The following is a 26,995-nucleotide window of genomic DNA, read 5'->3' on the forward strand; positions in this document are numbered from 1 at the left end:
TCTCCATTGTATATTCTTGCCTCCTTTGTCGAAGATAAGGTGTCCATATGTGCGTGGGTTTATCTCTGGGCTTTCTATTTTGTTCCATTGATCTATATTTCTATCTTTGTGCCAGTACCATACTGTCTTGATGACTGTGGCTTTGTAGTAGAGCCTGAAGTCAGGCAGGTTGATTCCTCCAGTTCCATTCTTCTTCCTCAAGATTGCTTTGGCTATTCGAGGTTTCTTATATTTCCATACAAATTGTGAGATGATTTGTTCTAGTTCTGTGAAAAATACCATTGGTAGCTTGATAGGGATTGCATTGAATCTATAGATTGCTTTGGGTAGTATACTCATTTTCACTATATTAATTCTTCCAATCCATGAACACGGTATATTTCTCCATCTGTTTGTGTCCTCTTTGATTTCTTTCATCAGTGTTTTATAGTTTTCTATATATAAGTCTTTTGTTTCTTTAGGTAGATATATTCCTAAGTATTTTATTCTTTTTGTTGCAATGGTGAATGGTATTGTTTCCTTAATTTCTCTTTCTGTTTTCTCATTCTTGGAGTATAGGAATGCAAGGGATTTCTGCCACACTTCATTCTTAATATAGCAGTCCAGTGACCTTTTAAAAATGCAAATCAGATCATGGTCACTTCATTTCTTAATAGTCTGAGGGGGTTTGCATTGCTCTTAAAGGACAGCCCAAACTTTTTACCATCACTTACAAGGTCCTACGTGATTTGGCTCCTGCCTACTCCTCTGACCTTATGCAGTACTATCTTTTCCTCATTTTTCACTCCTCACACACTTGCTTTTTTCATGTTCCTTGAATATGCCACGCTTTCCCCCACCCTCAAGCCTTTACACTTGCTGTTTCCTCCCGTGAGATATTCTGCCCCATCACAGGACTCTTTCTGGTCATTCAGGTCTCAGCTCAAAGATCACCTTTTCAGTGAGACCTTTCCTGACCTTTCTATCCAAATAAGCATGCTTCCTCCTAGTCACTCTTAGCACTTACCCCTATCTGAAATCACATTGTTTATTTAACTGTTACCTACTTATTATCTTTCTCTGTCTCTGGAATGTAAATTTCATGAGGACTGCCCACTACTTTATTTCCAGGATCTAGTACAATGCACATCACATAGTAGGTGCTCTAAAATATTTGTTGACTGAGCAAACAAATGGATGAATGAATGAATATGGTAATGGTCTTCTGTGATAGAGGGGCAGGTCCTGCCAAACTCAAGGGCAGATAGAAGAGTGAGTTACTGTGACTAAAGAAATAAAGAAGCTGGACTGGTAAGAACTGATGGCGGGAGACAGACAAGAGGGAATATATGTTGGCCAGACTGCACTGTGAGCTCATGGAGTCTGGGGATCCTAGGGCCTACTTGACCGCCTAACTCTAGTCAACCTGAATCAAATTCATTCTGGGCAAACCAAAGACAAAGGCTGCCCGGCTTCTACTTTAAGTTCTCCTGTATTCAGTGTCCATCTGGGGACACATGTGGGCATTAAAGATTCTTGGCAGATGTATATCTCTGCTCTGTTCAAACAGGTTTTCTTTTTCTCAGAGTTTCTTGGAATTTAGAAAAATTGTTGCTAAGCAATGAAAGCAATGAATGGAGACAAATGACTCATTCACTAATACATCTGAAATCTAAAGTGTATTAATTGAGTTTATATTACAGTGCAACAATTCTTAATAGAACATTTCATACCCTTATAAAAATCTAAAAATGTCAAAGAATTTTTAGAATGGTGAATACAAAGAACAAGCTTTCTGTAATAAAGCCTACTGATACTTTAAAAAGAAGAATAAAGCACCACACCCATCTCCATCTCCTTCCCTTTTTAAAAGACTTCTTTTAGATATGACTGTGTTTGGTTGTCTTTAACTTTTCTCTTTTCAGGTTCTCTTTCTCCATTGTTATCAATAAAAATATGAGCATGAAAGGGCAAGGGGAGTTTTTGTTTTTGTGTAAACATCTTTGATCATGTCAGAGGAGAAAGAATCATGAACACCCACTGCTTACTGATTTTAAAAACTAAATCTTGATTTTAGTTTCTACAGGGAAGATGAATAACACAAATAAAGAGAACATCATGCATGTTTCATAAGTGTCAAGGGCCTAAGTTTGGTTGTTTTTATTTACAGCTTAACTCACTGATTAAAGCCAGTAGCATTCTCCTATTAGAAGAGGCCTGTAAAGGATACAAGTGAGCACCTGTCCTGGCACTCCACCCCCTAAAACACCCCCAACCAGCCCCACTTATCACATTGTTGTAATAGTATAACAACTAGGGATTGAAATTACCTCCATCATAATATAGTCTTAAAATGAAAACTGTTCTGAATGTAGCAGGTCAACAAAGAGTTTTTAAAAGCCATTGACATTTCAGAGGCTAAGTGGGAAAAGGTTAAGAGTCTGGTTCTGGATTCTGGTTGATCTGGGTCTCAGCACTGCCATATTCCCAGTGTGATCCAAACTTCTGCTTCTCATTTACAGAATGAGGGATACAGTAGTAACTACTTTAGGACTGTTAAGAAGTTTTGATGACATGTGAAGCTCTTAACATGGAACCAAAGTTCTTAACATGTATCTAAGACTTAGTAAATACAAACCATTATTATTTTCAGTTATTGAGTATTAAAATAACTATGATTCTGTGAAGAAATGAATTAATGAATGAGTTTTAGGTATGTCTGATTTGACTTTGTTTTCTCTCCAGCCTTAGATAAGTTATCAGTGATTCTCAGTTCTGGCTTCACAGGAGAATCACCCAGGGATACTTTTTGTTGTTGTTGTTTATATATATATTTTTATTTTTAGCTGTGCTGGGTCTTTGTTGCTGCTTGTGGGCTTTCTCTAGTTGTGATTGTAGGCTACTCTCTAGTTACAGTGCATGGGCTTCTCATTGCAGCGGTTTCTCTTGTGAAGTGTGGGCTCTATGCATGTGGGCTTCAGTAGTTGTGGCACACGGGCCTAGTTGCCCCTTGACAAGTGGAATCTTCCCAGAGCAGGGATCAAACCTGTGTCTCCTGCACTAGCAGGCAGATTCTTAACCAATGGATCACCAAGGAAGTCCACCCAGGAAGATTTTTAAAATGCTTATCCCTACCTAAGAACAACTGAATCTGAGTCTTTGAGGTGGTACCTGGGTATCATATTTTTAAAAAACCTTTCCAGGTGATTTTAAGGTACAGACAGTGTTGTGAACTGAGCTATACAGAAATGAGGAAAATCTCTGGTGTTAGCTAAGCTAATAGATAACACTGCCAGGATGGCAGGGCTTTATGGCTTTCCCCTACTCATCTGAAAGGGAACAGAAAGGCAACCAGGACCACCAAGCATCCAATTGCCTTTGACCCTGATGTGGTCCCACCCTTAAGTTTTACCTTTAGTTTTTTTCTCTCCTGTCCAAATCTGACTTTGCTTGTTGTCTTTCTTCAGGCTAATCCAAGAGTTCTTTTGATCTTTGCTATGGGCCTTATTGGGCTTCCCTAGTGGCTCTGTAGTAAAAGAATCCTTCTGTGATGCAGGAGTCACAGAAGACTCGGGTTTGATCCCTGGGTCAGGAAGATACCCTGGAGGAGGGCATGGCAACCCACTCCAGTATTCTTGCCTGGAGAATCCCACGGACAGAGGAGCCTGGCGGGCTACAGTCCACAGAGTTGCAAAGAGTCGGACACAACTGAAACAACTTAGCACCATGTACATGGGCCTTATTGGGGGAGGGGGTGCGCATCATTTCATGGCAACAAACAAGTGGTAAAGTCTTTCCAAACTCTGATTGCAAAGCTGCCCAGTCAGTTCTCATCTTCATTGTTTTTAGATCTTTACTCATTCTGCTTCTTCCCTCCTCAAATGAGATAACATTCAGGAACGTGCTTTGTAAACTGGTAATCTATTTACCAGCACGTGTAGATAAATAATAATGAAATCCTCACAATATAGCCCTTCATGGATCACAGCCTCGTTGTGGTGAAGGGGCTTGATTCAATGAAGCTATGAGCCATGCCGTGCTGCTGCTGCTGCTAAGTCGCTTCAGTCATGTCCGACTCTGTGCGACCCCATAGATGGCAGCCCACCAGGCTCCGCTGTCCCTGGGATTCTCCAGGCAAGAGTACTGGAGTGGGTTGCCATTTCCTTCTCCAGTGCATGAAAGCGAAAAGTGAAAGTGAAGTCGCTCAGTTGTGTCCGACTCTTTGCGACCCCATGGACCGCAGCCTACCAGGCTCCTCCGTCCATGGGATTTTCCAGGCAAGAGTACTGGAGTGGGGTGCCATTGCCTTCGACCCGTGCAGGGCCACCCAAGACCGATGGTCATAGTGGAGAGTTCTGACAAAATGTGGTCCACTGGAGGAGGGAATGGCAAAGCACTCCAGTATTCTTGCCTTGAGAATCCCATGAACAGTATGAAAAGGCAAAAAGATGACACTGGAAGATGAGCCCCCCAGGTCAGAAGGTATCCAATGTGTTACTGGGGAAGAGGGGAGAAGTAGGTCTAGAAAGAAGGAAGAGGCTGGGAAATGAGGCTCAGTTGGCTGGTGGTAAAAGTAAAGTCTGATGCTATAAGAAAAATATTGCATAGGAACCTGGAATATTAGGTCCATGCATCAAGGTAACTTGGGATGTGGTCAAGCAGGAGATGGCAAGAGTGAACATCGACATCTTAGGAATCAGTGGACTAAAATGGATGGGAATGGGGAGATTTAATTCAGATGACCATTATATTTACTATTGTGGATAAGAATCCCTTAGAAGAAATGGAGTAGCCCTCACAGTCAGGAAAAGAGTCCAAAATGCAGTGGTTGGGTGCATTCTCAAAAATGACAGAAAGATCTGTTTGTTTTCAAGTCAAACCTTTCAACATCACAGTAATCTAAGTCTATGCCCCAACGAATAATGCTAAAGAAGCTGAAGTGGAAAGTTTCTATGAAGACCTACAAGACCTTCTAGAACACCAAAAAAGATGTCCTTTTCATCATAGAGGATTGGAATGCAAAAGTAGGAAGTCAAGAAATACCTGGAATAACAGGTAAGTTTGGCCTTGGAATACAAAATGAAGCAGGGCAAAGAGTTTTGTCAAGAGAACACACTGGTCATAGCAAACACCCTCTTCCAAAAACACAAGAGATAACTCTACACATGGACATCACCAGATGGTCAATACCGAGAACAGATTGATTATATTCTTTGCAGCCAAAGATGGAGAAGCTCTATAGAGTCAGCAAAAACAAGACCAGGAGCTGACGAGGCTCAGATCATGAGCTCTTTATTGCAAAATTCAGACTTGAAGAAAGTAGGGAAAAGCACTAGGCTTTTTGATCTAAATCAAATCCCTTATGAATATACAACAGAGGTGATGAATATAGATTCAAGGGATTAGATCTGATAGAGTGCCTGAAGAACTATGGACATAGGTTTATAACATTGTACAGGAAGCAGTGACCAAAACCATCGCAAAGAAAAAGAAATGCAAGAAGGCAAAGTGGTTGTCTGAGGAGGCTTTACAAATAGCTGAGTAAAGAAGAGAAGCCAAAGGCAAGGAGAAAGGAAAAGATATACCCAACTGAACCAGAGATCCAGAGAATAGCAAAGAGAGATAAGAAAGCCTTCTTAAACGAATAATACAAACAGATAGCAGAAAACAAAAGAATGCGAAAGACTAGAGATCTTTTTCTTGAAGAAGAAAATTGGAAATATCAAGGGAACATTTTAAGCAAGGATGAGCATGATAAAGGACAGAAATCAGAAGAGATTAAGAAGAGGTGGCAAAAAAAATAAAAAAGAAGAGGTGGCAAGAATACACAGAAGACTGATATAAAAAAGGACTTAATGACCCGGATAATCAGGATGGTGTGGTCACTCACTTAGACCCAGACATCCTATAGTGTGAGGCATTACTACAAACAAACCTAGTGGAGGTGATGAAATTCCAGCTGAGCTATTTCAAATCCTAAAAGATGATGCTGTGAAAGTGCTGCACTCAATATGCCAACAAATTTGGAAAACTCAGCAGTGGCCACAGGACTGGAAAAGGTCAGTTTTCATTCCAATCCCAAAGAAGGGCAATGCCAAAGAATGTTCAAACTACCATACAGTTGTGCTCATTTCACATGGTAGCAAAGTGACTAGGCTTCAACAATACGTGAACTGAGAACTTCCTGATGTACAATTTGGATTCAGAAAAGACAGAGGAACCAGAGATTAAATTGCTAACATCTTTTAGATTATAGAAAAAAGCAAGGGAATTCCAGAAAAACATCTACTTCTGCTTTATTGAGTACGCTAAAGCCTTTGACCTATGTGGCTTACCACAAACTGTGGAAAATGCTTCAAGATGGGAATACCAGACCACCTTACCTGTCATCTGAGAAACCTGTATGCAAGGCAAGAAGCAACAGTTAGAACTGGTCATGGAACAACAGAGTGGTTCAAAATTGGGAAAGGAGTATGACAAGGCTGTATACTGTCACTCTGCTTATTTAACTTATATATGCAGAGTACATCATGCAAAATGCTGGGCTGGATGTATCACAAGCTGGAATCAAGATTTCCAGGAGAAATATCAACAACCTCAGGTATGCAGATGGTATCACTATAACAGCAGAAAGTGAAGAGGAACTAAAGAGTCTCTTGATGAGGATAAAAGAGGAGAGTGAAAAGGCTGACTTAAAAATCAACATTCAAAAAACTAAGAAAAAAAAATAAACCTATGATCACGGCATCTGGTCCCATCACTTATGGCAAATAGATGCGGAAAAAGTGGAAGCAGTGACAGATTATAATTTTGGGGGGCTCCAAAATCACTGCAGATGGTGATGGTGACTGCAGTCATGAAATTAAAAAGATGCTTGCTCCTTGGAAGGAAAGCTATGACAAACCTAGACAGCATATTAAAAAGCAGACATCACTTTGCCAACAAAAGTCTGTGTAGTCAAAGCTATGGTTTTTCCGATAGTCATGTACAGATGTGAGAGTTGGACCATAAGGCTGAGGGCCAAAGAATCGATGCTTTCAAACTGTGGTGCTGGAGAAGACTCTTGAGAGTCCTTTGGACAGCAAGGAGAGCAAACCAGTCAATCCTAAAGGAAATCAACCCTGAATATTCATTAGAAAGTCTGATGCTGAAGTTGAAGCTCCAATACTTTGGCTACCTGATGCGAAGAGCCGACTCATTGGAAAAGACTGTGATGCTGGGAAAGATTGAGGGCATAAGGAGAAGGGGGTGACAGAGGATGAGATGGTTGGATAGCATTGTTGGCCAATGGACATGAGTTTGAGCAAACTCTGGAAGATAGTGATGGACAGGGAAGGCTGGCGTATTGCAGTCCATGGGGTCGCAAAGAGTCGGACAAGACTTAGCAACTAAACAACAACACAATGCAATGTAGAAAATCTTTAAAATGATCTCTGATGGTTCATCTTTATTGACATTTTGACATTATTTTATGTTACTTTTCGGAATACTCCATGAAGTCTTTCTGATTGACTTTTTTGAACTATTTTTTCCTTAACATCGTTTTTTGGGGGTTTTGTTTAGAAGTATTATTTTTTATTAATTAATTATCTATTTTATTTTTGGCTGTGCCAGGTCTTCATGTTTTGCGTGGGCTTTTCTCTAGTTGTGGCAAGTGGGTGCTTCTCTTCATTGCGGTGTGCAGGATTCTCATTGCAATGGCTTTTCTTGTTGTAGAGCACAGGCTCTAGGTGCGCAGGCTCAGTAGTTGTGGAGCATAAGCTTAGTTGCTCCGAGGCATGTGGAATCTTCCTGGACCAGGAATGTGGAATCTTCCTGGACCAGGAATCCATTTCTCCTGCATTGGCAGGTTTTTATCCACTCAACCACCATAGAAGTCCTCCTTAACATCCTTGATGCACTTTAATCAATCCGAACTTGAAACCTGAAGTTTCAACCCAGATATCATCAACTAACATTAGTGAACAAGTCCTTAACTTCAATGACACTTGGCTTTCCTTCTATATCTATGGCCACTCATTCTTTCTCCGAATATTTGTAAAGTGCATTTTATCTTCCAGGCACTGTGCTAAATTATTTGAGCAGAGAAGTAAAAAAAGTCAGACAAGATTCCTGTCCTCATGCAGTTTATAATATAATAAAGGAGACAGAAAATATATCAGGAGTTTCCCTGGTGGCTCAGTAGTAAAGAATCTGCCTGCCAGTGCAGGAGACATGGGTTCAATCCCTGGTCTGGGAAGATCCCACATGCCATGAAGCAACTAAGCCCATGCACCACAACCATTGAGCCTGTTCTCTAGAGCCCACATGCCACAACTACTGAAGGTTGCGTGCACTAGAGTCGGTGCTCCTCAACAAGAGAAGCCACTGCAATTAGAAGTCCATGCACTACAACAAAGAGTAGCCCCTGCTCGCTGCAATTAGAGAAAGCCTGTGCAGCAAGGATGAATAAGCACAGCAAAAATAAATAAATACATAAAATTATTAATAAAAAAAGAAAAGAAGTCATTAGACAAGACAATTCTAGAGAAGGGATAAGTGCTGTAAGTAAGAGAATGTAGTAACGTGGGTGGAGAGGGATTGGGGTGTATGGGATGTGGTCAGGGAAGGTCTCTGTGACCAGATGTTGAAACCCCTAATATGTTAGGTGGTGACAAGTGCTAAGAAATAAAATGGAGAGGGGAAGAAAGGGTGCTAGTGTTATTTTACTAAGGAAAGCCTCTTAGACAAGGTGATATTTGAACAGAGATCTCAGTGAAGCCATGGAGTGAGCTAAGGAGCTATCTGGGAGACCATTCCAAGCAGAAGAAATGGGAAATGAAAAGGCCCTGAGGAAGGAAAGTGCTTCCTTGTGTTACAGGAATGTCTAGGACTCCAGTGTAGCTTGGAGTGGAAAGATAGAAGGGAAAAGCCAAAGATGAGTTTGAGGTTGCTGGGCAAGACCACTCTTTAGAGTGAGATGGGAAGACCTGGAGGTTTTGAACAGATGGTGGGATTTAAATGGCTCAGCTGCTGTGAGAAAAGAGCATTAAAACAAATATGTATACAGTGTTCAAACATAAATGGGATATTATGTGCATTGCTTTACAATCTGCATTTTTGCAAAATGAATTTTTAAAAAAACAAAATGTGATCAACTTTCCTCTTTGTTTGAAATCCTCTGTGGTGCCCCGTTCCCTCACAATCAAGTCTGAAGCCTCACAAAGCCTTCTCCAGTTTGGCCTCTGCCTGCTTTACTGCTCTCAAATCACAGAACTTCTTTTCCAGTAGTGGGATTTGGGGCTGTCAAACTTGCTTGTCCCTTGTCTGGAATTACTCTTTCCTTCCTTCCCTATCCATACAGTCAATGACTTTTCTATACATCTCATGTATTCTTTCTTTCATTCATTTAACAAATGTATATTGAGGGACCTGCTATGTTGGAGAAGGAAATGGCAACCCACTCCAGTATTCTTGCCTGGAGAATCCCATGGACAGAGGAGCTTGGAGGGCACAGTCCATGGGGTCGCAAGAGTTCGATATGACTTAGCAACTAAACCACCACCACCATGTCCTTCAGGTCCTCTTCTAGAAGTATATTCCAGGTACCAGGGACATAGCACTGAACAAAACAGACAAAAAGTCTAACCCTCATGGGGCTTAAATTCTAGTGAGAATTAGGAGAAAATAATAATTATGAAAATATACGTATAAATGTATACTATATGACTTTATATGTAAGATGGTGATACATCCTAGGGAGAAAAATAAAGCAATGAAGGAGGGATGGGATGCTGGGGGGAGGGAATGCGAGTTTAGATCCTGCGGCCAAGAAGAAGCCTCACCAAGAAAGTGAAAGCTGAGCAAAGACCTGGGGGAGGTGAAGGAGTGAGTCAGGCAGCTATTTGGAGGAGAACATTCCAGGCAGAAAGCAAAGGCCCTAAGGCGAGAGCCTGCCTCCAAGTGTTCCAGGAATAGTAAAGAGGCCAGTGTGTCAGAGGGGTGTGTGGGGGCAGGTGAGCTCTGGAGGCCCTTATATGGAACTTGCCTTTTAGTCTGAGACAGGAGCCACTGGAGGGTTTTGGGCAGAGTAGTAGTGACATGTTTAGACTTATTAAATTTTTTAATAGAATCACTCCAACTACTGAATTGAGAACAGACTGAGGGAGGCAAAGGCTGAAGTAGGAAGACTAGTTAGGAGACTCCTGTTAAATTCCCAGGTGGTAAAGAATCTGCCTGCCAATGCAGGAGCCGCAGGTTCAATCCCTGGGTCAGGAAGATCTCCTGGAGGAGGAAATGGCAACCCACTCCAGTATTCTTGCTGGGATAATCCCATGGAAGAGCCTGGAGGGCTACAGTTCACGGGATCACAAAGAGTTGGATGTGACTGAGGTTGCACGCACATGAAATTCAAGCTAAGTGATGATGATAGCTTGACTCAGGATGGTAACAGTGGAAATGGTAAAAAATTGGTAGATTCCAAATATATGTTGAAGAAAGAGGCACAGGATTTGCTGAGGAATCAAATATGAAATGTGTGCATGAAATAGTCAAAGATGACTCCAAAGTTTTGGCCTAAACAACTAGAAGAATGGGATTGCCGTTTATGAAATGAAGAAAATTGTTAGATTGGTAGGTTTGGACAGAGGTTTCAGGAAATCAGTTTTGGACACATAGACATACAGTGTGAGATGCCTAAGTGCCTTCTGGATATCCTTATGATGGTACCAAGTAGGGAGTTGGATCTGCGAGTTTAGAATTCAGAGGGAAAGGTTCAGGTTGAAAAACAAACCTACAGTTGCCAGCATATTTAAAGCAAAAAGATTGGATGAGATCTCTAATGGGTTGATGGTAGACAGAAAAAGAGTTTAAGGATGGAGTCCTGGGACACTCTTAACAGCAGTTCTTAAACTTTTAAATCTCAAGGTCCTTTTACACTGTTAAAATTTTTTGAGGCTCTTAAAGAGCTTTTCTTTATGGGGGTTTGATCTATCAGTATTGACTGTAGTATTACATGTTATCATAAATAGCTTTTTTTTTTTAAATATAGAAAGTCTTAAAGTTTATTTTGGCAGATGTGCTTTTATAGGCGTTGGTTTAAAGTAAACAGTATTTTTAAAAAGAAAAATAACAATGTTTTCTAAAACAAAAGAAAATTCAAGGGGAGAAATGTCATTGTTTTGCATTTTTGCAAATGTCTTTAATGTCTGGCTTAATGCAAGGAAGCTGGATTCATGTATCTGCTTCTGCATTCTGAGTGATACCATATTATACCTCATGTAACCTATAGAATGCTTCCCAGCTGGCTCAGTGGTAAAGAATTTGCCTGCCAATTCAGGAGACCCAGGTTTGATCCCTGGGTCAGGAAGATTCCCTGAAGTAAGAAATAACAACCCACTCCAGTGTTCTTGCCTGGGAAATCCCATGGACAGAGGGCTATAGTCCATGGGGTCACAAAGAGTTGGACACAAATTAGCAACTGAGCATACACACAACCTGTAAAACACTCTACACCATAAGAGATTGTGAATGAAAAAAGCAAATGGTATTTTAGTATCACTATTAAAATAGATTTTACCTTACAATCCCTTGGAAAGGTGTCAGGAGTTCTTAGACTTCACTTTGAGAACTCTGGAAACTATTTAGAGGTTGGGAAGATGTAGAAGAAATTAACAAAGTCTCAGAAGTTGTATTCAGGGAGGCTGAAGGAAAATCAGAAGAGCCTAGTGCTCGGAGATCCAATGGAGATGGTATTTTAATGGGGAGAGTGACTAAACACTGCTGATGGTACAAGTCAACTGTGGGCAGAGACTGATCACTGGATTTGGCATCATGGAGGTCATTACTGACCTTGATAAAGGGTGGAGCTTGGGTGGAGAGTTGAGTGAAAAAGTCTGGCAAGAGTGGGTCACAGCATAAAGGTGATTTCCTTGGGTCACTGAACCCCAGATTAGGTTCAGTTCAGTTCAGTCACTCAGTCGTGTCCGACTCTTTGCAACACCGTGGACTGCAGCACACCAAGCTTCCCTGTCCATCACCAACTCTTCAGAGCTTCCTCAAACTCATGTCCATTGAATTGATGATGCCATCCAACCATCTTATCCACTGTTGTCCCTTCTCCTCCTGCCTTCAATCTTTCCCAGCATGAGGGTCTTTTCTAATGAGTCAGTTCTTTGCATCAGGTGGCCAAAGTATTGGAGTTTCAGCTTCAGCATTAGTCCTTTCAATGAATATTCAGGACTGATTTCCTTTAGGATTGATGGGTTTGATCTCCTTGCAGTTCAAGAGAGTCTCAAGTGTCTTCTCCAACACCACAGTTCAAAAGCATCAATTTTTTGGCGCTCAGCTTTCTTTATAGTCCAACTCTCACATCCATACATGACTACTGGAAAAACCGTAGTTTGACTAGATGGACCTTTGGTGGCAAAGTAATGTGTCTGCTTTTTAATATGCTGTCTAGGTTGGTCATAGCTTTTCTTCCAAGGAGCAAGCGTCTTTTAATTTCATGGCTCTAGTCACCATCTGCAGTGATTCTGGAGCCCAAGAAAAGAAAGTCTGAAACTGTTTCCATTGTTTCCCCATCTATTTGCCATGAAGTGATGGGACCAGATGCCATGATCTTTGTTTTCTGAATGTTGAGTTTTAAGCCAACTTTTTCACACTCCTCTTTCACTTTCATCAAGAGGCTCTTTAGTTCTTCTTTGCTTTTTGCCATAAGGGTGGTATCATCTGTGTATTTGAGGTCACTGATATTTCTCCCAACAGTCTTGATTCCAGCTTGTGATTCATCCAGCCCAGCATTTCGCATGATGTACTCTGCATATAAATTAAATAAGCAGGGTGACAATATGCAGCCTTGACATACTCCTTTCCCAATTTGGAACCAGTCTGTTGTTCCATGCCCAGTCCTAACTGTTGCTTCTTGACCTGCATACAGGTTTCTCAGGAGGCAGGTGAGGTGGTCTGGTATTCCTATCTCTTGAAGAATTTTCCACAGTTTGTTGTGATCCACATAGTCAAAGGCTTTGGTGTAGTCAAAGCAGAAACAGATGTTTTTCAGAAACTCTGTTGCTTTTTCAATGATCCAGTGATTGTTGGCAATTTGATCTCTGGTTCCTCTGTCTTTTCTAAATCCAGCTTGAACATCTGGAAGTTCACGGTTCACGTACTGTTGAAGCCTTGCTTGGAGAATTTTGAGCACTACTTTGCTAGTGTGTGAGATGAGTGCAATTGTGCAGTAGTTTGAACATTCTTTGGCATTGCCTTTCTTTGGGATTGGAATGAAAACTGACCTTTTCTACCCCTGTAGCCACTGCTGAGTTTTCCAAGTTTGCTGGGATATTGAGAGCAGCACTTTCACAGCATCATCTTTTAGGATTTGAAATAGCTCAGCTGGAATTCCATCACCTCCACTAGCTTTGTTTGTAGTGATGCTTCCTAAGGCCCACTTGACTTCACATTCAGGATGTCTGGCTCTAGGTGGGTGATCAAAGCATTGTGGTTATCTGAGTCATGAAGATCTTTTTTATATAGTTCTTCTGTGTATTCTTGCCACCTCTTCTTAATCTCTTTTGCTTCTTTTAGGCTCTTACCATTTCTGCCCATCTTTGCATGAAATTTTCCCTTAGTATCTCTAATTTTCTTGAAGAGATCTCTAGTCTTTCTCATTCTATTGTTTTCCTCTATTTCTTTGCATTGATCACTGAGGAAGGCTTTCTTTTCTCTCCTTGCTATTCTTTGGAACTCTGCATTCAAATGGGTTTACCTTTCCTTTTCTCCTTTGCTTTTAGCTTCTCTTCTTTTCTCAGCTATTTGTAAGGCCTCCTCAGACAACCATTTTGCCTTTCTGTATTTCTGTTTCTTTGAGATCGTCTTGGTCCCTGCCTCCTGTACAATGTCATGAATCTCCATCCATAGTTCTTCAGGCACTCTGTCTATCAGATCTAATCCCTTGAATCTATATTCATCACCTCCACTGTATGTTCGTAACAGATTTGATTTAGATCACACCTGAATGGCCTAGTGCTTTTCCCTACTTTCTTCAATTTAAGTCTGAATTTTGCAATAAAGAGCTCATGATCTGAGCCTCGTCAGCTCCTGGTTTTGTTTTTGCTGACTCTATTGAGCTTCTCCATCTTTGGCTGCAAAGAATATAATCAACCTGATTTCAGTTTTGAGCATCTGGTGATGACCATGTGTAGTCTTCTCTTGTGTTGTTGGAAGAATGTGTTTGCTATGACCAGTGCATTCTCTTGGCAAAACTCTATTAGCCTTTGTCCTGTTTCATTTTGTACTCCAAGGCCAAACCTGCCTGTTACTCCAGGAATCTCTTTACTTCCTACTTTTGCATTCCAGTCCACTATGATGAAAAGGACATCTTTTTTGGGTGTTAGTTCTAGAAGGTCTTGTAGGTCTTCATAGAACCATTCAACCTCAGCTTCTTTGGCATTTGTGCTGGGGCATAGACTTGTATTACTGTGTTACTGAATGGTTTGGCTTGGAAACGAACAGAAGGACCATTCTGTCGTTTTTGAGACTGAATCCAGTACTGCGTTTCGGACTCTTTTGTTGACTATGATGGCTACTCCATTTCTTCTAAGGGATTCTTGCCCACAGTAGTAGATATAATGGTCATCTGAATTAAATTCGCCCATTCCAGTCCATTTTATTTCACTGATTTCTAAAATGTTGATGTTCACTCTTGCCATCTCCTGTTTGACCACTTCCAATTTACCTTGATTCAAGGACCTAACATTCCAGGGTCCTATGCAATATTGTTCTTTACAGCATTGGACTTTACTTCCATCATGAATCACATCCACAACTGGGCATTGTTTTCTCTTTGGCTGTTTCTTCATTCTTTCTGGAGTTATTTCTCTACTCTTCTCCAGTCGCCTATTGGGCACCTACTGACCTGGGGAGTTCATCTTTCAGTGTCCTATCTTTTTGCCTTTTCATACTGTTCATGGGGTTCTCAAGGCAAGAATACTGAAGTGGTTTGCTATTCCTTTCTCCAGTGGACCACATTTTGCCAGAACTCTCCACCATGGCTCGTCTGTCTTGGGTGGCCCTACAAGGAATGGCTCATAGTTTCATTGAGTTAGATAAGGCTGTGGTCCATGTGATCAGTTTGGTTAGTTTTCTGTGATTGTGGTTTTCATTCTGTCTGCCTTCTGATGGATAAGGATAAGAGGCTTATAGAAGCTTCCTGATGGGATAGACTGACTATGGGGGAAACTGGGTCTTATTCTGATGGGCGGGGCCATGCTCAGTAAATCTTTAATCCAATTTTCTGTTGATGGGCGGGCCTGTGTTCCCTCTCTGTTGTTTGACCTGTAATGAAGATAATGGTGACCTACTTCAAAAGATCTGTGCACCCATAGATGCAGTCAGTGCCCCAGACCCTGCAGCAGGCCACTGCTGACCCATACCTCTGCTGGAGACTCCTGGACACTCACAGGCAAGTCTGAGTTAGTCTCTTGTGGGGTCACTGCTCCTTTCTCCTGGGTCCTGGTGTGCACAGGGTTTTGTTTGTGCCCTCCAAGCTTCTGTTTCCCCAGTCCTGTGTAAATTCTGGTGGCTCTATGGTGGAGTTAATGGTGACCTCTTCCAAGAGGGCTTATACCACACCCAGGTCTGTTGCATCCAGAGTCCCTGCCCCTGTGGCAGGGCACTGCGGACCCATACCTCCTCAGGAGACACTCAAATACTCAAATGCATGTCTGGCTCAGTCTCTGTGGGGTCTCCTGGTGTGCACAAGGTTTTGTTTGCACCCTCCAAGCATCTCTGGCGGGTATGGGTTTTGATTCTAAATGCGATTTCACCCCTCCTAAGGTCCTCCTGGGGCTTCTCCTTTGCCTTTGGACAGGGGTGTCTTTTTTTTGGTGGGATCCACCATTCTCCTGTTGATGGTTATCCAGCAGCAAGTTGTAATTTTGGAGTTCTTGCAGGAGAAGATGAGCCCATGTCCTTCTACTCCGCCATCTTGGACTCATTTCCAAGAGATGCAGGTTGGATTGAACCTGCATCTCTTACATTTCTTGCATTGGCAGGTGGGTTCTTTACTGCCAGCACCTGGAAGCCCCAGATTAGGTTACTTTTCACCTAAATCTACTTGTTGCTCTACCCTGTTTTCACACTTGACTTTTTTTTGTAGTTTATTTGTTTTAATACCTGTCTCTTCTATTACATTTCAAATTTTGTGAGAACAGGGATCTCAATTTTATCTCAGTTTTAAAGTCAGTGTTATTCATTGCTGCTGCTCCATCACATAGCAGGTGCCTTGGACTTAATGAATGCTCAAGTTGCCCCTAGTAAGCTTTTCATGGTTTCTCAGGGGTCAGAAAGTGACTCACCATAGCTTACAGGGAATACTGCAAGTCTCTTATCATATTCTTTTTCTGTCATCTGATCCTTCTTTTCCTCAAACAAATCCACACTTTCATCTTTAGGACCTGTCTTATTCTTTTGGGGCTGCTATAACAAAATGCCACAGAATGAAAGTGAAAGTGAAGTCGCTTAGTCGTATCCGACTCTTTGCGACCCCATGGACTGTAGCCCACCAGGCTTCTCTGACCATGGGATTTTCCAGGCAAGAATATTGGAGTGAGTTGCCATTTCCTTCTCCAGGAGATCTTCCCAACCCACAGAATGCTGCTGCTGCTGTTGCTGCTGCTGCTAAGTTGCTTCAGTCGTGCCCGACTCTGTGCGACCCTATAGACGGCAGCCCACCAGGCTCTCCCGTCCCTGGGATTCTCCAGGCAAGAACACTGGAGTGGGTTGCCATTTCCTGCTCCAATGCATGAAAGTGAAAAGTGAAAGTAAAGTCGCTCAGTCGTGTCTCACTCTTAGCGACCTCCTGGACTGCAGGCTCCTACCAGGCTCCTCCGTCTATGGAATTTTTCCAGGCAAGAGTACTGGAGTGGGTTGCCATTGCCTTCTCCACACAGAATGAGTAGCTTATAAATAACAAAAATTTATTTCTCACAGTTCCAGAGACTGGAAAGTCCAAGATCAAGACATTAGCATCATCATGTTGTAGGGAGAGCTCTCTTCCTGATTTGTAGTCAAAGCTCTGTTCTCCCATGGCAGAAGGGGCAAGGGAGATCTCTGGGGCCTCTTCTATAAGGGTACAAATCCTATTCATGGGGGCTCTGCCCTCATGACCTAATCACGTACTAGAGGCCGCATCTCCTAATACCATCACTGAGGGCATTAGGTTTTCAACATAAATTTGGGGGAGAGGGGAAACATTCAATCTATACCAGGGCCTTGTGCTTAGGAAGGCTTCTCGTGTGTGTGTGTGTGTGTGTGTGTGTGTGTGTGTGCGCGCGTGCACTCAGTTGTGTCTAACTCTTTGTGACCCCATGGACTGTAACCCACCAGACTCCTCTGTCCATGGAGTTTCCTAGGCAAGAATCTTGGAGTGGGTTGCCATTTCCTCCTCCAGTGGATCTTCCCAACTCAGGGATCAAACCCACATTTCTTGTGTCTCCTGAATCGGCAGGCAGATTCTTTACCACTGTGCCACCTGGGAAGCCCCATGCTTGGTTTAATGCTCTGATGTTGGGATCTTGAAATGGTTAGCAATTTTTGAACACGGGACCTTGCAAACTAAGTAACTGGTAACTTCAGTGAAGTGATGAATATACAAAGTTATGGAACATAATCCTTTAACTCATATCTCTTGTTAGTTCAAATATTTATTGATTGAATACTATGTTCTAAGGTAGCTAAGTATAGTGGGGGAAGGGGAGGGAAGCCATAGCCACTCCAGGCAGAGGAGGCCATAGGAGCAAAGGTTCTGAAGCTAGACATAGAATGAGATATGGCTGGACAAAAATGGCCTTGTTAAGGTCTGTCTCCTGAAGGTTGTTCTCTCCCTTCATAGTCCTACTGCCTTTTGTCAGCAACTCCCAATTAGCCCAAATCCATAGTGCTTTGAATTACAGCGGGCACATTCATCCACAGACATTAACTGCCTATGGGATGAGCATTGTGCTGGGTGCTGTAGGGAACACAGCTGCTGTCTTCCAGGAGTTTGAATTTCCTGGGAAAGGGAGATATAAGTAGTAAAGGGTAAACATGCTGAAGGGAGGTCTCCCTAGCACCTTGTTCAGTGCTCTGTGGGTATTGTTGTCTTGTACTATTTTGGATTTATAGACGAATACTGAAATCAACCGTGTTCATCATCCCCTGATGGAGAAAAAAAGTCATTAGTGTTTTCTATACCAGGCTGATAGTGAATGTGTATTTTATCTATCTTGTAGATTTTTGGGGAGAACACTCACCAGGAAGTTAAGAAAGGACACAGAGAATAAAATTCCCTAAATGGCCAGAGTCATAGGGACAGATGCCAGGTCCTTCAAATTTGTGTGTGTGTGTGTGCGCACGTGCGCGTTGGGGGCAATCTCAGGAGGGGACACCGCTGTGACAAGATTCTTGTCCTCCATCAGGAGAGCTCTCGGTTACCCCATCTGTCAAGTGACAGATGGATTAGGTGATTTCTCGGAGGGCTTCCATCGAACATTATGAGGTCCCTAGAGTCGGATTCTAGTTCCACTTCGCCTCAAGCTAAGAGGCCTCAGTTTCTCTTACTGTGAAACTAGGAGCGGGGGCTAGAGCACTTTTTTCCGGAAGCCGGTCATTGAGGAACACCTGTGACACTCCTCAGAGGAGCTGCCCGGGACTCTGCGTTCCCTCGCCCGCTCCCTGGGGCACCAGCGAGTGGGTGGGGCCTGAGCCGGCCGCGCCCGGAGACTCACCTGTGCGCGGAGCGGTGACTCACCTGCTCTCCCCCGCTCGCGGGCTGTTCCAGGAGTGAGCATTCCTCCTTCCTCTCGGGGGTGGTAGGGGTGTCACTCCCATCTTTGGTCACTAGTAGCCTGGGATGAAGTAACTCAGAGGTGAAGGGAGGAGAGTAAGAGGTCCTTTTAGGGGTCCGGGTCTGGAGTTGCCAGCCTCTTTGGTCGAGGACTCGTCCCCAAAGGCAGAACTGGGAAAGCTGGGCGGCAGCGGGAGGCGCTGGGAAGAGCGCGCCGGAGGGAGGTGCTGGGAAGGGCGGGCGGGGCTCGGGCCGCGGGGAGGGGGGCGGGCCGGGGGCGGGGGCGCTGGGCGGCCCATTTCCTCCTCGGAGCAGGACTGGGGAAGACAAAGCGGCGGCCCGTCGGCTTCTGGCCTCTGGAGTCTTCCAGCGCTCGTCCGGCTCGCCGCAGGTAATTGTCTTCGTGCGAGTGCGGGCTCCGCAACCGTCCGAGGGGCTCCTCGAGTGGGCGGGCCGGGCGCGGTCACGTCAGCGACCTCCCCCGGAATCGGGCTTCAGGCCGGCGCCGGTGCGGCCTTCGGCCCGCTTCCCCGGCGGGACCCCCGGCCTGGGCCCTGGCCCGGCGGGCGGGGCCGGCGCTTCCTGGCCTTCGGGAAGTTGAGGGGCCGCGGCGGCTGGAGCGGAGCGAGTGGCGGACCCCGCGCTGCCGCGGCGCTTCCTCTCTGGAAAGTTTCTCCCGGTGTCTTAAACTTTGTTCGAGTGGACTCGGTGCGCGCGCCAGACCCGCGCTGGGACCCCGCGGCCGCCTTGCTTGTGGGGAAGAGTCTGCGGGTTGCTCCTGGTGCTGGTGGTTCCGGGAATTGAGTTTTCCTCTGAAGTGCGTGTGGTTTGTGGTTTCTGTGGTCGCCCCCCTCCCCCACCACCGAAACTTCCAGGTCAGATGGACGCGACGTGGGCTGAGCCCGCAGACCCGCATTGCCGGTCCGAGCGAATGTGAAAGTTTGTGGCCCTTTCCATGACACAGCCTGGCTGGGAATGGGCGCCACACCCTTGTGTGGACTTTTGGCGTGCACCGAGTTAACCTTTGTTTTGAAATTACTCTGACTTACTGTGCTGGTTAATTGGAAGTACTTAATTCTGATTAGTCCTAGTTTTCACGAGTGGCTTTGGAATCTCTTTTTGTTAACTTTTAAAGGAGTGTGCGTGTGTGAAGCACTTGTTGGAAAAAAATGTTGACGAAATGCCTAACCTTGGCTTGGCAGAAATGGCTTCCCAATAATGCGGGCGGCAGTTGGCTCAGATCCAGGACTCACACCCTCTTATGTACCCCTGCGTCTTCGTAACATTTTGTGTGTGTGTTTTGGACAAAAGTTACAATAATTTAGAATAGAGTAAGATATGTTAAAAAAGTAAGTCTCCAACCAAGTTAAGGATTTTTCTTGTTTACGGTGAAGGAAATGATTACACCATTGTGTTGTTGCAACAGGATAGGCATTCCGATGAGAGGGTATTTTCTTTAGCAGTGATTTTTAAAGACACTACAGGTTACTTTAGGAAAGGATGAGTTTATAAATCAAGTTAATTAGGATGTTATTTTGTTTTATAAGAGGAACTGGTTGAGAAGTTATCCAGAGCCTCTGCCCAATTATTTACTTTTACTAAGTTAAATATTTTTTTATCCACTTTAAGCACCCACAGTTGAATAAGAAACGGTCTCTAACCCTAAGACCTCACAGTGTAATAGGAAAGACACACACACCCCAGGTGTAGTACAAGAATGATGACGTTTACTACCATAAAAGTATTGATAAGAATGTGAATGGTTAGTCTTAGATAATAATAATGATAATAATAGATAATAATAATAATGATAAAAACTGGTGGAGACAAGGAAAGGGGGCTAGTAAGTTTTGTTTAGATAACACCAGAATGCTTCCAGGAGAGGACAGCTTTTGAACTGGATGAAATAGAAGTAGGGTTTGGTTGGGAGGAAGCATAAAAGGGCTAAGGAGTTTATGGAATTGTGATCTAAATCTCTCCTGGTTTTCCTTTTACTCTTGGTTCTTGTTTCTCAGTCTGGGTTTTTTTTTTTTTGGTTTTACTTGTTCTATACACTTTTACCAGGGGTTCTATCCAACGTATCTCGAAAGCCTTACATCATTGATGGGGTGTCAACCTCCTTTCATTAGCAACATCTCATTCCATACAGTGAGTTAGAGATCAGGGGTGCCTTCTTCCTCTAAGTTGAGGATCACTTCTCTGCATAGTCTTCCTGTCATCAAACTTAGGTTAAAAGTCCAACACTGATGCTAAAGTGGAAGCTTCTCTTTTGAATTAGAAAGTCTCACTTGATCCATAGGATCATTTGTACACCAGAGAACTTCTTGGGTGTCCCAAGAGGCTTCTCAAACTCGAGGACCAGAATGAGATACCTTTTTCTTTTCTAGATCTAAACCAGATGTGGAGATAGGCAGTAACTGGCGGAGTCCTGGGGTTGCTTTGAGAAAGGGACAGTGTGAGACAGGACCGACAGACCTGGTTGTTGGGGTTTGTTTGCTGATGAAGATCTAGACAGAGGAAACAGGGATCTTGGCTTGCCTGAAGGTCTTGAGACAGGAAAGAACTCCATGTGTTTAGAGACCTAAGAGAAGACTTGTGTAACTCAGTTCTTTGAGTGAGGGGAAGGCCTCACATGAAATTGCCAGGAAACTCCAGATAACATGTTTGGATTTTCTTCTAAGAGTTGTAAGAAACCGTTGTAGGGAGTTTCATGATCTGATTTCCTTTTTAAGATCACTCCTGCTAGTGCTTACAGGGCTTGTATTGTGTACAAATGGAAGTAGGGAGTTGAGCTAGGAAGATGGTGGGACTGAGAGTGGAGAGATAAAGGGAGCTGTATTTTGGAGAAGTGAGATAGGCATAACATATGAAATATGAATTGGGCATAGGGGTCTAGGATTATGTTACTGTTGTTGTGTTGTTTGCTCAGTGATGAGCCCTCTCCCCCTTTGTATTCCATCATTTTTATGATGAGCTCTTAGTCCTGTTACAAGACTTCAAGCTAGCGCTTTCCTTTTTGGTAGCAGATCTCTTCCACCAGGTGGTGTACTCTGTTGAACTGCACCTTGTTATTGATATTCCTGTTTGTCTTTTCTGTTAGAAAGTGAGCCTTGGTCTTTGGCATGGTACCTGGCCTGGAGAGTAAAGAAAACATTAGATGCCCATTGAATGAAGGAGGAAGGAGTCTTTTCTTTATGGAATCTGGCTTGTGGGTGGAACTATGACAGATGAGCAACAGTCAGATTATGGAGGGCCTTGATTACCAAGTTGATATTTTGGGTGAAAGAGAACTATACTCATTTCATTGCCTTACTCCTTTCCACCCAGCTGTAATCAGATGAAATCCTTTCCATCTTGTCTTCCTCTTATAAGTTCTTGTTTTCCCTTCTCTCTGCTTCCACTTTAGATTAACTTTTGAACTATCAAAACCGCTTGTAGTTCTCTGGATAAATTGTTTTATAATGTATGTATATTTTAATATATTTATATAAAACAAAATTACATTTTATATCCATTTTATATAATTTATATTTAGAAATTTATATAATTTCTATATGCACATTTTTCTAAAGAGCCTCTTGATGAAAGTGAAAGAGGAGACTGAAAAAGTTGGCTTAAAGCTCAACATTCAGAAAACTAATCATGGCATCGGTCCCGTCACTTCATGGCAAATAGATGGGGAAACAGTGGCTGACTGTCGGCTCCAGAATCACTGCAGATGGTGACTGCAGCCATGAAATTAAAAGACGCTTCTTGGAAGGAAAGTTACGACCAACTTAGACAGCATATTAAAAAGCAGAGACATTACTTTGTCACCAAAGGTCAAGGCTATGGTTTTTCCGATAGTCATGTTTGGATGTAAGTTGGACTGTAAAGAAAGCTGAGTGCCAAACAATTGATGCTTTTGAACTGTGGTGTTGGAGAAGACTCATGAGAGTCCCTTGGACTGCAAAGAGATCCAACCAGTCCATCCTAAAGGCGATAGTCCTGGGTGTTCACTGGAAGGACTGATGTTGAAGCTGTAACTCCAATACTTTGGCCACCTCATGCGAAGAGCTGACTCATTGGAAAAGACCCTGATGCTGGGAAAGATTGAGGTCAGGAGGACAAGGGGACAACAGAGGTTGAGATGGTTGGATGGCATCACCGACTCAATGGACATGAGTTTGGGTAGACTCCGGGAATTGGTGATGGACAGGGAGGCCTGGCGTGCTGCAGTTCATGGAGTCGGAAAGAGTCAGACACAACTGAGCAACTGAACTGATCAGTTTTTTATTTTTAATAAAACAAAAAAATTAATAAAACAAAAAAATTAAAAGTATAGCCTACATATAGAAAAGCATTTAAATGATAGGAGTACTGCTTCATGAATTGAGTGACCACCATCATATCTACCATCCAGATCAAGAAACAGAAAATTACTAGTACTCTAGAAATCCCTTTCCAGTCACTACCCACTCCTCCTCTCTCTTCAGTTTTTATAATCTGAGAATTTGGAACATTATTGTTGCTCTGTAAGTGTCTGCTTAAGTTAATTGAATTTCTTACTGTCTTTCCCTCCACCATTCAGTCTTTTACATACAAGCAATACTTATTAGTCTTTTGAGGAGATACACTGCTGTCTTGTTGCACTAGTCAGAATTTTAGATTGGCATTCAACACCTAAGTCCTGGCTCTAACTTATTTTTCAGCCTTATCTTCTATTGTGAATTATTGCTATACGTCTCTGCATCTGCCAGGCATTTGTTCTGGAATGCTCCGTCCTTCTCTTTACACAAATACTACCCATCTGATTGATGCCTCTTCTGTTGAGACATTGATCATTGTTGTTGAAAGTGATCTTTAACTTACTGGAAATTCTAAAATTTGCACCTAATTAGGACATTCTCATTATCTTTTAAAAATATACATAACAACATGTACCGTTTAAATTATCTTTATATGTACACTTTAGTGGCATTAAGTACATTCACTTTGTTGTGTAACCACTGTCACTGTCCCTATCCAGAAAAAATTTTCATTGTCCTAAACTGAAGCTCCATAACCGTTAAACAGTAACTTTCCATTTTCTCTCCCCCTGGCAACCGCCATTGTACTTCTGTCTCTCTGAATTTGACTGTGTTAATACCTGGCTTGTTTAACTTAGCATAATGCTTTCAAGTTTTACCCCTGTTGTGAGTGTATCCTTTTTAAGGGTTGAGTAATACTCCATTATCCAATCAACTGTTGATGAACACTTGGGTTGCCTCCACATTTTGGCCACTGTGGATTATGCTTCTGTGAACACAGGTGTGCAAATACGTGTTTGTGTTCCTGCTTTCAGCACTTTTGGATATATATACCCAGAAATGGAATTTTCTAGTTCATTTGGTATGGTAATTCTGTGCTTAAATTTTTGAGGATCTGCCATATCGTTTTCCACAGTAACTGTGTTATTTTATATTCATAACAGTAATGTGTAGGTGTTCCATGTTCTCCACATTTTCATCAACACTTATTAATTTCTATTTTTAATTTTTAAAAAGATTTACTTTTTAATAAGTCATCCTAATAGATGTGAGTTGATGTTTCATTGTGGTTTTGATTTGTATTTCTCTGATGTTTAGTGATGTTGAGTGTTCTTCATGTGGTCATTGGCTATTTGTGTATTTTCTTGGAAGAAATATCTGTTCAGGTCCTTTGCCCATATTAATTGTTTGGGTTTTTTGTTGTTAAGGTATAAGATTTCTTAGTATCTTCTGGTTGTTAATCCCTTATTAGACATAGGACTTGAAATATTTTCTCTCAGTTTTACCCTGTTGGTATGTCCTTTAATGTACAAAAGTTTTAAATTTTGATCAAATCCAGTTTATCTGGTTTTTTTGTTGTTGTTGTTCCTCATGCATTTGGTGTCTTCTAAGAAATCATTGCCCACTGCATTCTCATAGAGCTTTTCCCTGTGTCTCCCCCCCGCACCCCAACCCTTCCTCAGCTGAGCTGTGACTTCTTTGAGGACAGGAGATAAAGTTTTTTATTGTGGCCTCTTTACCCTACAGTACAGTAAGTACATAGTGAGGAAGGAAAACTTATGAAGAGAATTTTTTTTAATGTAATACTTAAAATGTTACAACAAACAGGAATTGTATGGCTGGGTGTTTTCTGCTGTTGCTAATTTGTCATTGATTATGTGTCTGTTACCTGATTTATGATGATAACCTGCTTTTAGTGAAAGTTGCTCAATCATGTCTGACTCTTTGCGACCCCATGGACTGTAACCTACCAGGTTCCTCTGTCCATGGGATTTTCCAGGCAAGAATACTGGAGTGGGTTGCCATTTCCTTCTCCGGGGATCTTCCCAACCCAGGGATTGAACCCGGGTCTCCCGCATTGTAGGCAGACGCTTTACTGTCTGAGCCACCAGGGAAGTCAACTGCTTTTTAATCTTAATGAATCTCAGCTGGAGAGTTTGAACTTTGTCATCTATGTAACGAATGTGATGAACTTATGAAGGATACTTGGGCTTCCTTAGTGGCTTAGATGGTAAAGAATCTGTCTGCAATGCGGGAGACCTGAGTTCGATCCCTGGGTTGGAAGATACTCTGGAGAAGGGAATGGCTACCCACTCCAGTATACTGACCTGGAGAATTCTGTGGGAAAAGGAGCCTGGCAGGCTACAGTCCATGGGTTTGCAAAGAGTCAGACTGGACTGAGCGACTTTCACTTTCATAAAGGATATTTATTTTTAATGTCTGATGTGATAAAATGCTAATTTATTATTTTAGTTATGGAGTGCTGTTATTTACATAGCACTGAGTTGCTGATTTACCTTTCTAAAGGCTCTTGTGGACCATAAATTCTTTTGCTAAGTGATGAGTTACTGAGTTCCTTCAAGGCCATTACATTCTTTGCGTTTTTCAGTCTTCTGTGATACCTGACTCATGTCTAATATAGTTATGCTATATATAGGAGTTGCCAGATCTATATGGGGGTGGAGGTAGCTTGGCTTTACATCCAGTTCTTTTTTTTAAACATTTTATTTTTATTTACTTGACTCTGCCTGGCCTTAGGAGAAGTCAGTGGCACCCCACTCCAGTACTCTTGCCTGGAAAATCCCATTGACAGAGGAGCCTGGTAGGCTGCAGTCCATGGGGTCGCTAAGAGTTGGACACGACTAATCGACTTCACTTTGACTTCATGCATTGGAGAAGGAAATGGCAACCCACTCCAATGTTCTTGCCTGGAGAATCCCAGGGACAGGGGAGCCTGGTGGGCTGCCATCTATGGGGTGGCACAGAGTCGGACACAACTGAAGTGACTTAGCAGCAGCAGCAGCCTGGCCTTAGTTGTGGCACATGGGATCTTTAGTTGTGGCATATGGCACATTCTCTGACCAGGGATCAAACCCAGCTCCCTGCATTGGAAGCATGGAGTCTTAGCCACTGGACTGCCAAGGAAGTCCCTACATCCAGTTTTTTTTTTTTTTTAATAAAGCCACCACTCATTTTTATCACCTAGAAATAAACACTATTAACATGTTGGTGTACACCATCTGATATTTTTTCTAAGTGTGTATTGACTATAACTTTTATAAAAACTAGATTTTTACTTTATTTGCTCTTGTCCATTTATCATATCCATCTATCATACTCAAACATTTCCCCTATTAATATCATTAAGATTAACCTTTATTTTATGTACCACTGAGAAAAAATAAGGGCTTCCCAGGTAGCTCAGTGGTAAAGAATCCGCCTGCCAATGCAGGAGACGCAGGAGATGTGGATTCTATCCCTGGGTTGGGAAGATTCCCCTGGAGTACAAAATGGCAACCCACTCCATTATTCTTGCCTGAAAAATCCCATGGACAGAGGAGCCTGGCAGGCTACAGCCCATAGGGTCGAAGGCACTTGGACATGACTGAGCCCACACACAAGAAATAAACACTAGTAAATACACTAGGAACTATCATCAATTTTAGAACACATCCAAAGTTTAGAGACTTAAAGATGTGAGATATGTATACTTTAGAATTGATGAAATATGTTAATCTCACAGTGTTAACATAGCATGTTAATGATCCCCAACTGTTCCAACATAGCTTCTTTAATCAGTCCTCTGTTGGGCATTTAGTTTGCTTCCAGAGCTGCTTTAATTTGCAGCTGAATCTTCTGCATGTCCTGACTTCTTAAGGGAAACTTCTTAGGAGTGGAATTCCCCAGGGAAAGATTTGCTACTCTT

At 42.6% G+C, this 26,995-nt stretch overlaps 2 protein-coding genes across 8 annotated transcripts in view; one reads left to right on the top strand and one right to left on the bottom strand.

Moving 5' to 3' along the window:
• The window catches only part of CTNNA1 (catenin alpha 1), a 370,505-nt gene that overhangs the window by 168,837 nt on the left and 174,673 nt on the right, over positions 1-26,995 (top strand). Inside the window, exon 1 of one of the 7 annotated variants that reach the window (XM_081500834.1) lies at positions 18,501-18,777. The exons of 4 other annotated variants lie outside the window; for them this stretch is intronic. The gene's annotated coding sequence lies outside the window, so the exon portion shown is untranslated. Of the gene's footprint in view, positions 1-18,500; positions 18,778-19,089; positions 19,173-19,213; positions 19,599-26,995 lie in introns of those variants that run through there. 2 more of the 7 variants (XM_081500829.1, XM_081500830.1) reach the window with 2 other exon arrangements.
• LOC145510225 (uncharacterized) lies at positions 481-23,097 on the bottom strand. Its single transcript, XM_081500974.1, has 2 exons — positions 18,746-23,097; positions 481-610 (listed from the first exon to the last, which is right to left on the bottom strand). The coding sequence occupies exon 1, from the start codon at positions 19,695-19,697 to the stop codon at positions 19,245-19,247; it is 453 nt and encodes a 150-aa protein (XP_081357100.1). The 5' UTR covers positions 19,698-23,097; the 3' UTR covers positions 481-610; positions 18,746-19,244.

This window comes from Giraffa tippelskirchi, chromosome 6, assembly GCF_054371585.1.
Source record: "Giraffa tippelskirchi isolate mGirTip1 chromosome 6, T2T-mGirTip1v1.2.pri, whole genome shotgun sequence".
In the NCBI taxonomy this organism is placed as follows: domain Eukaryota; kingdom Metazoa; phylum Chordata; class Mammalia; order Artiodactyla; family Giraffidae; genus Giraffa; species Giraffa tippelskirchi.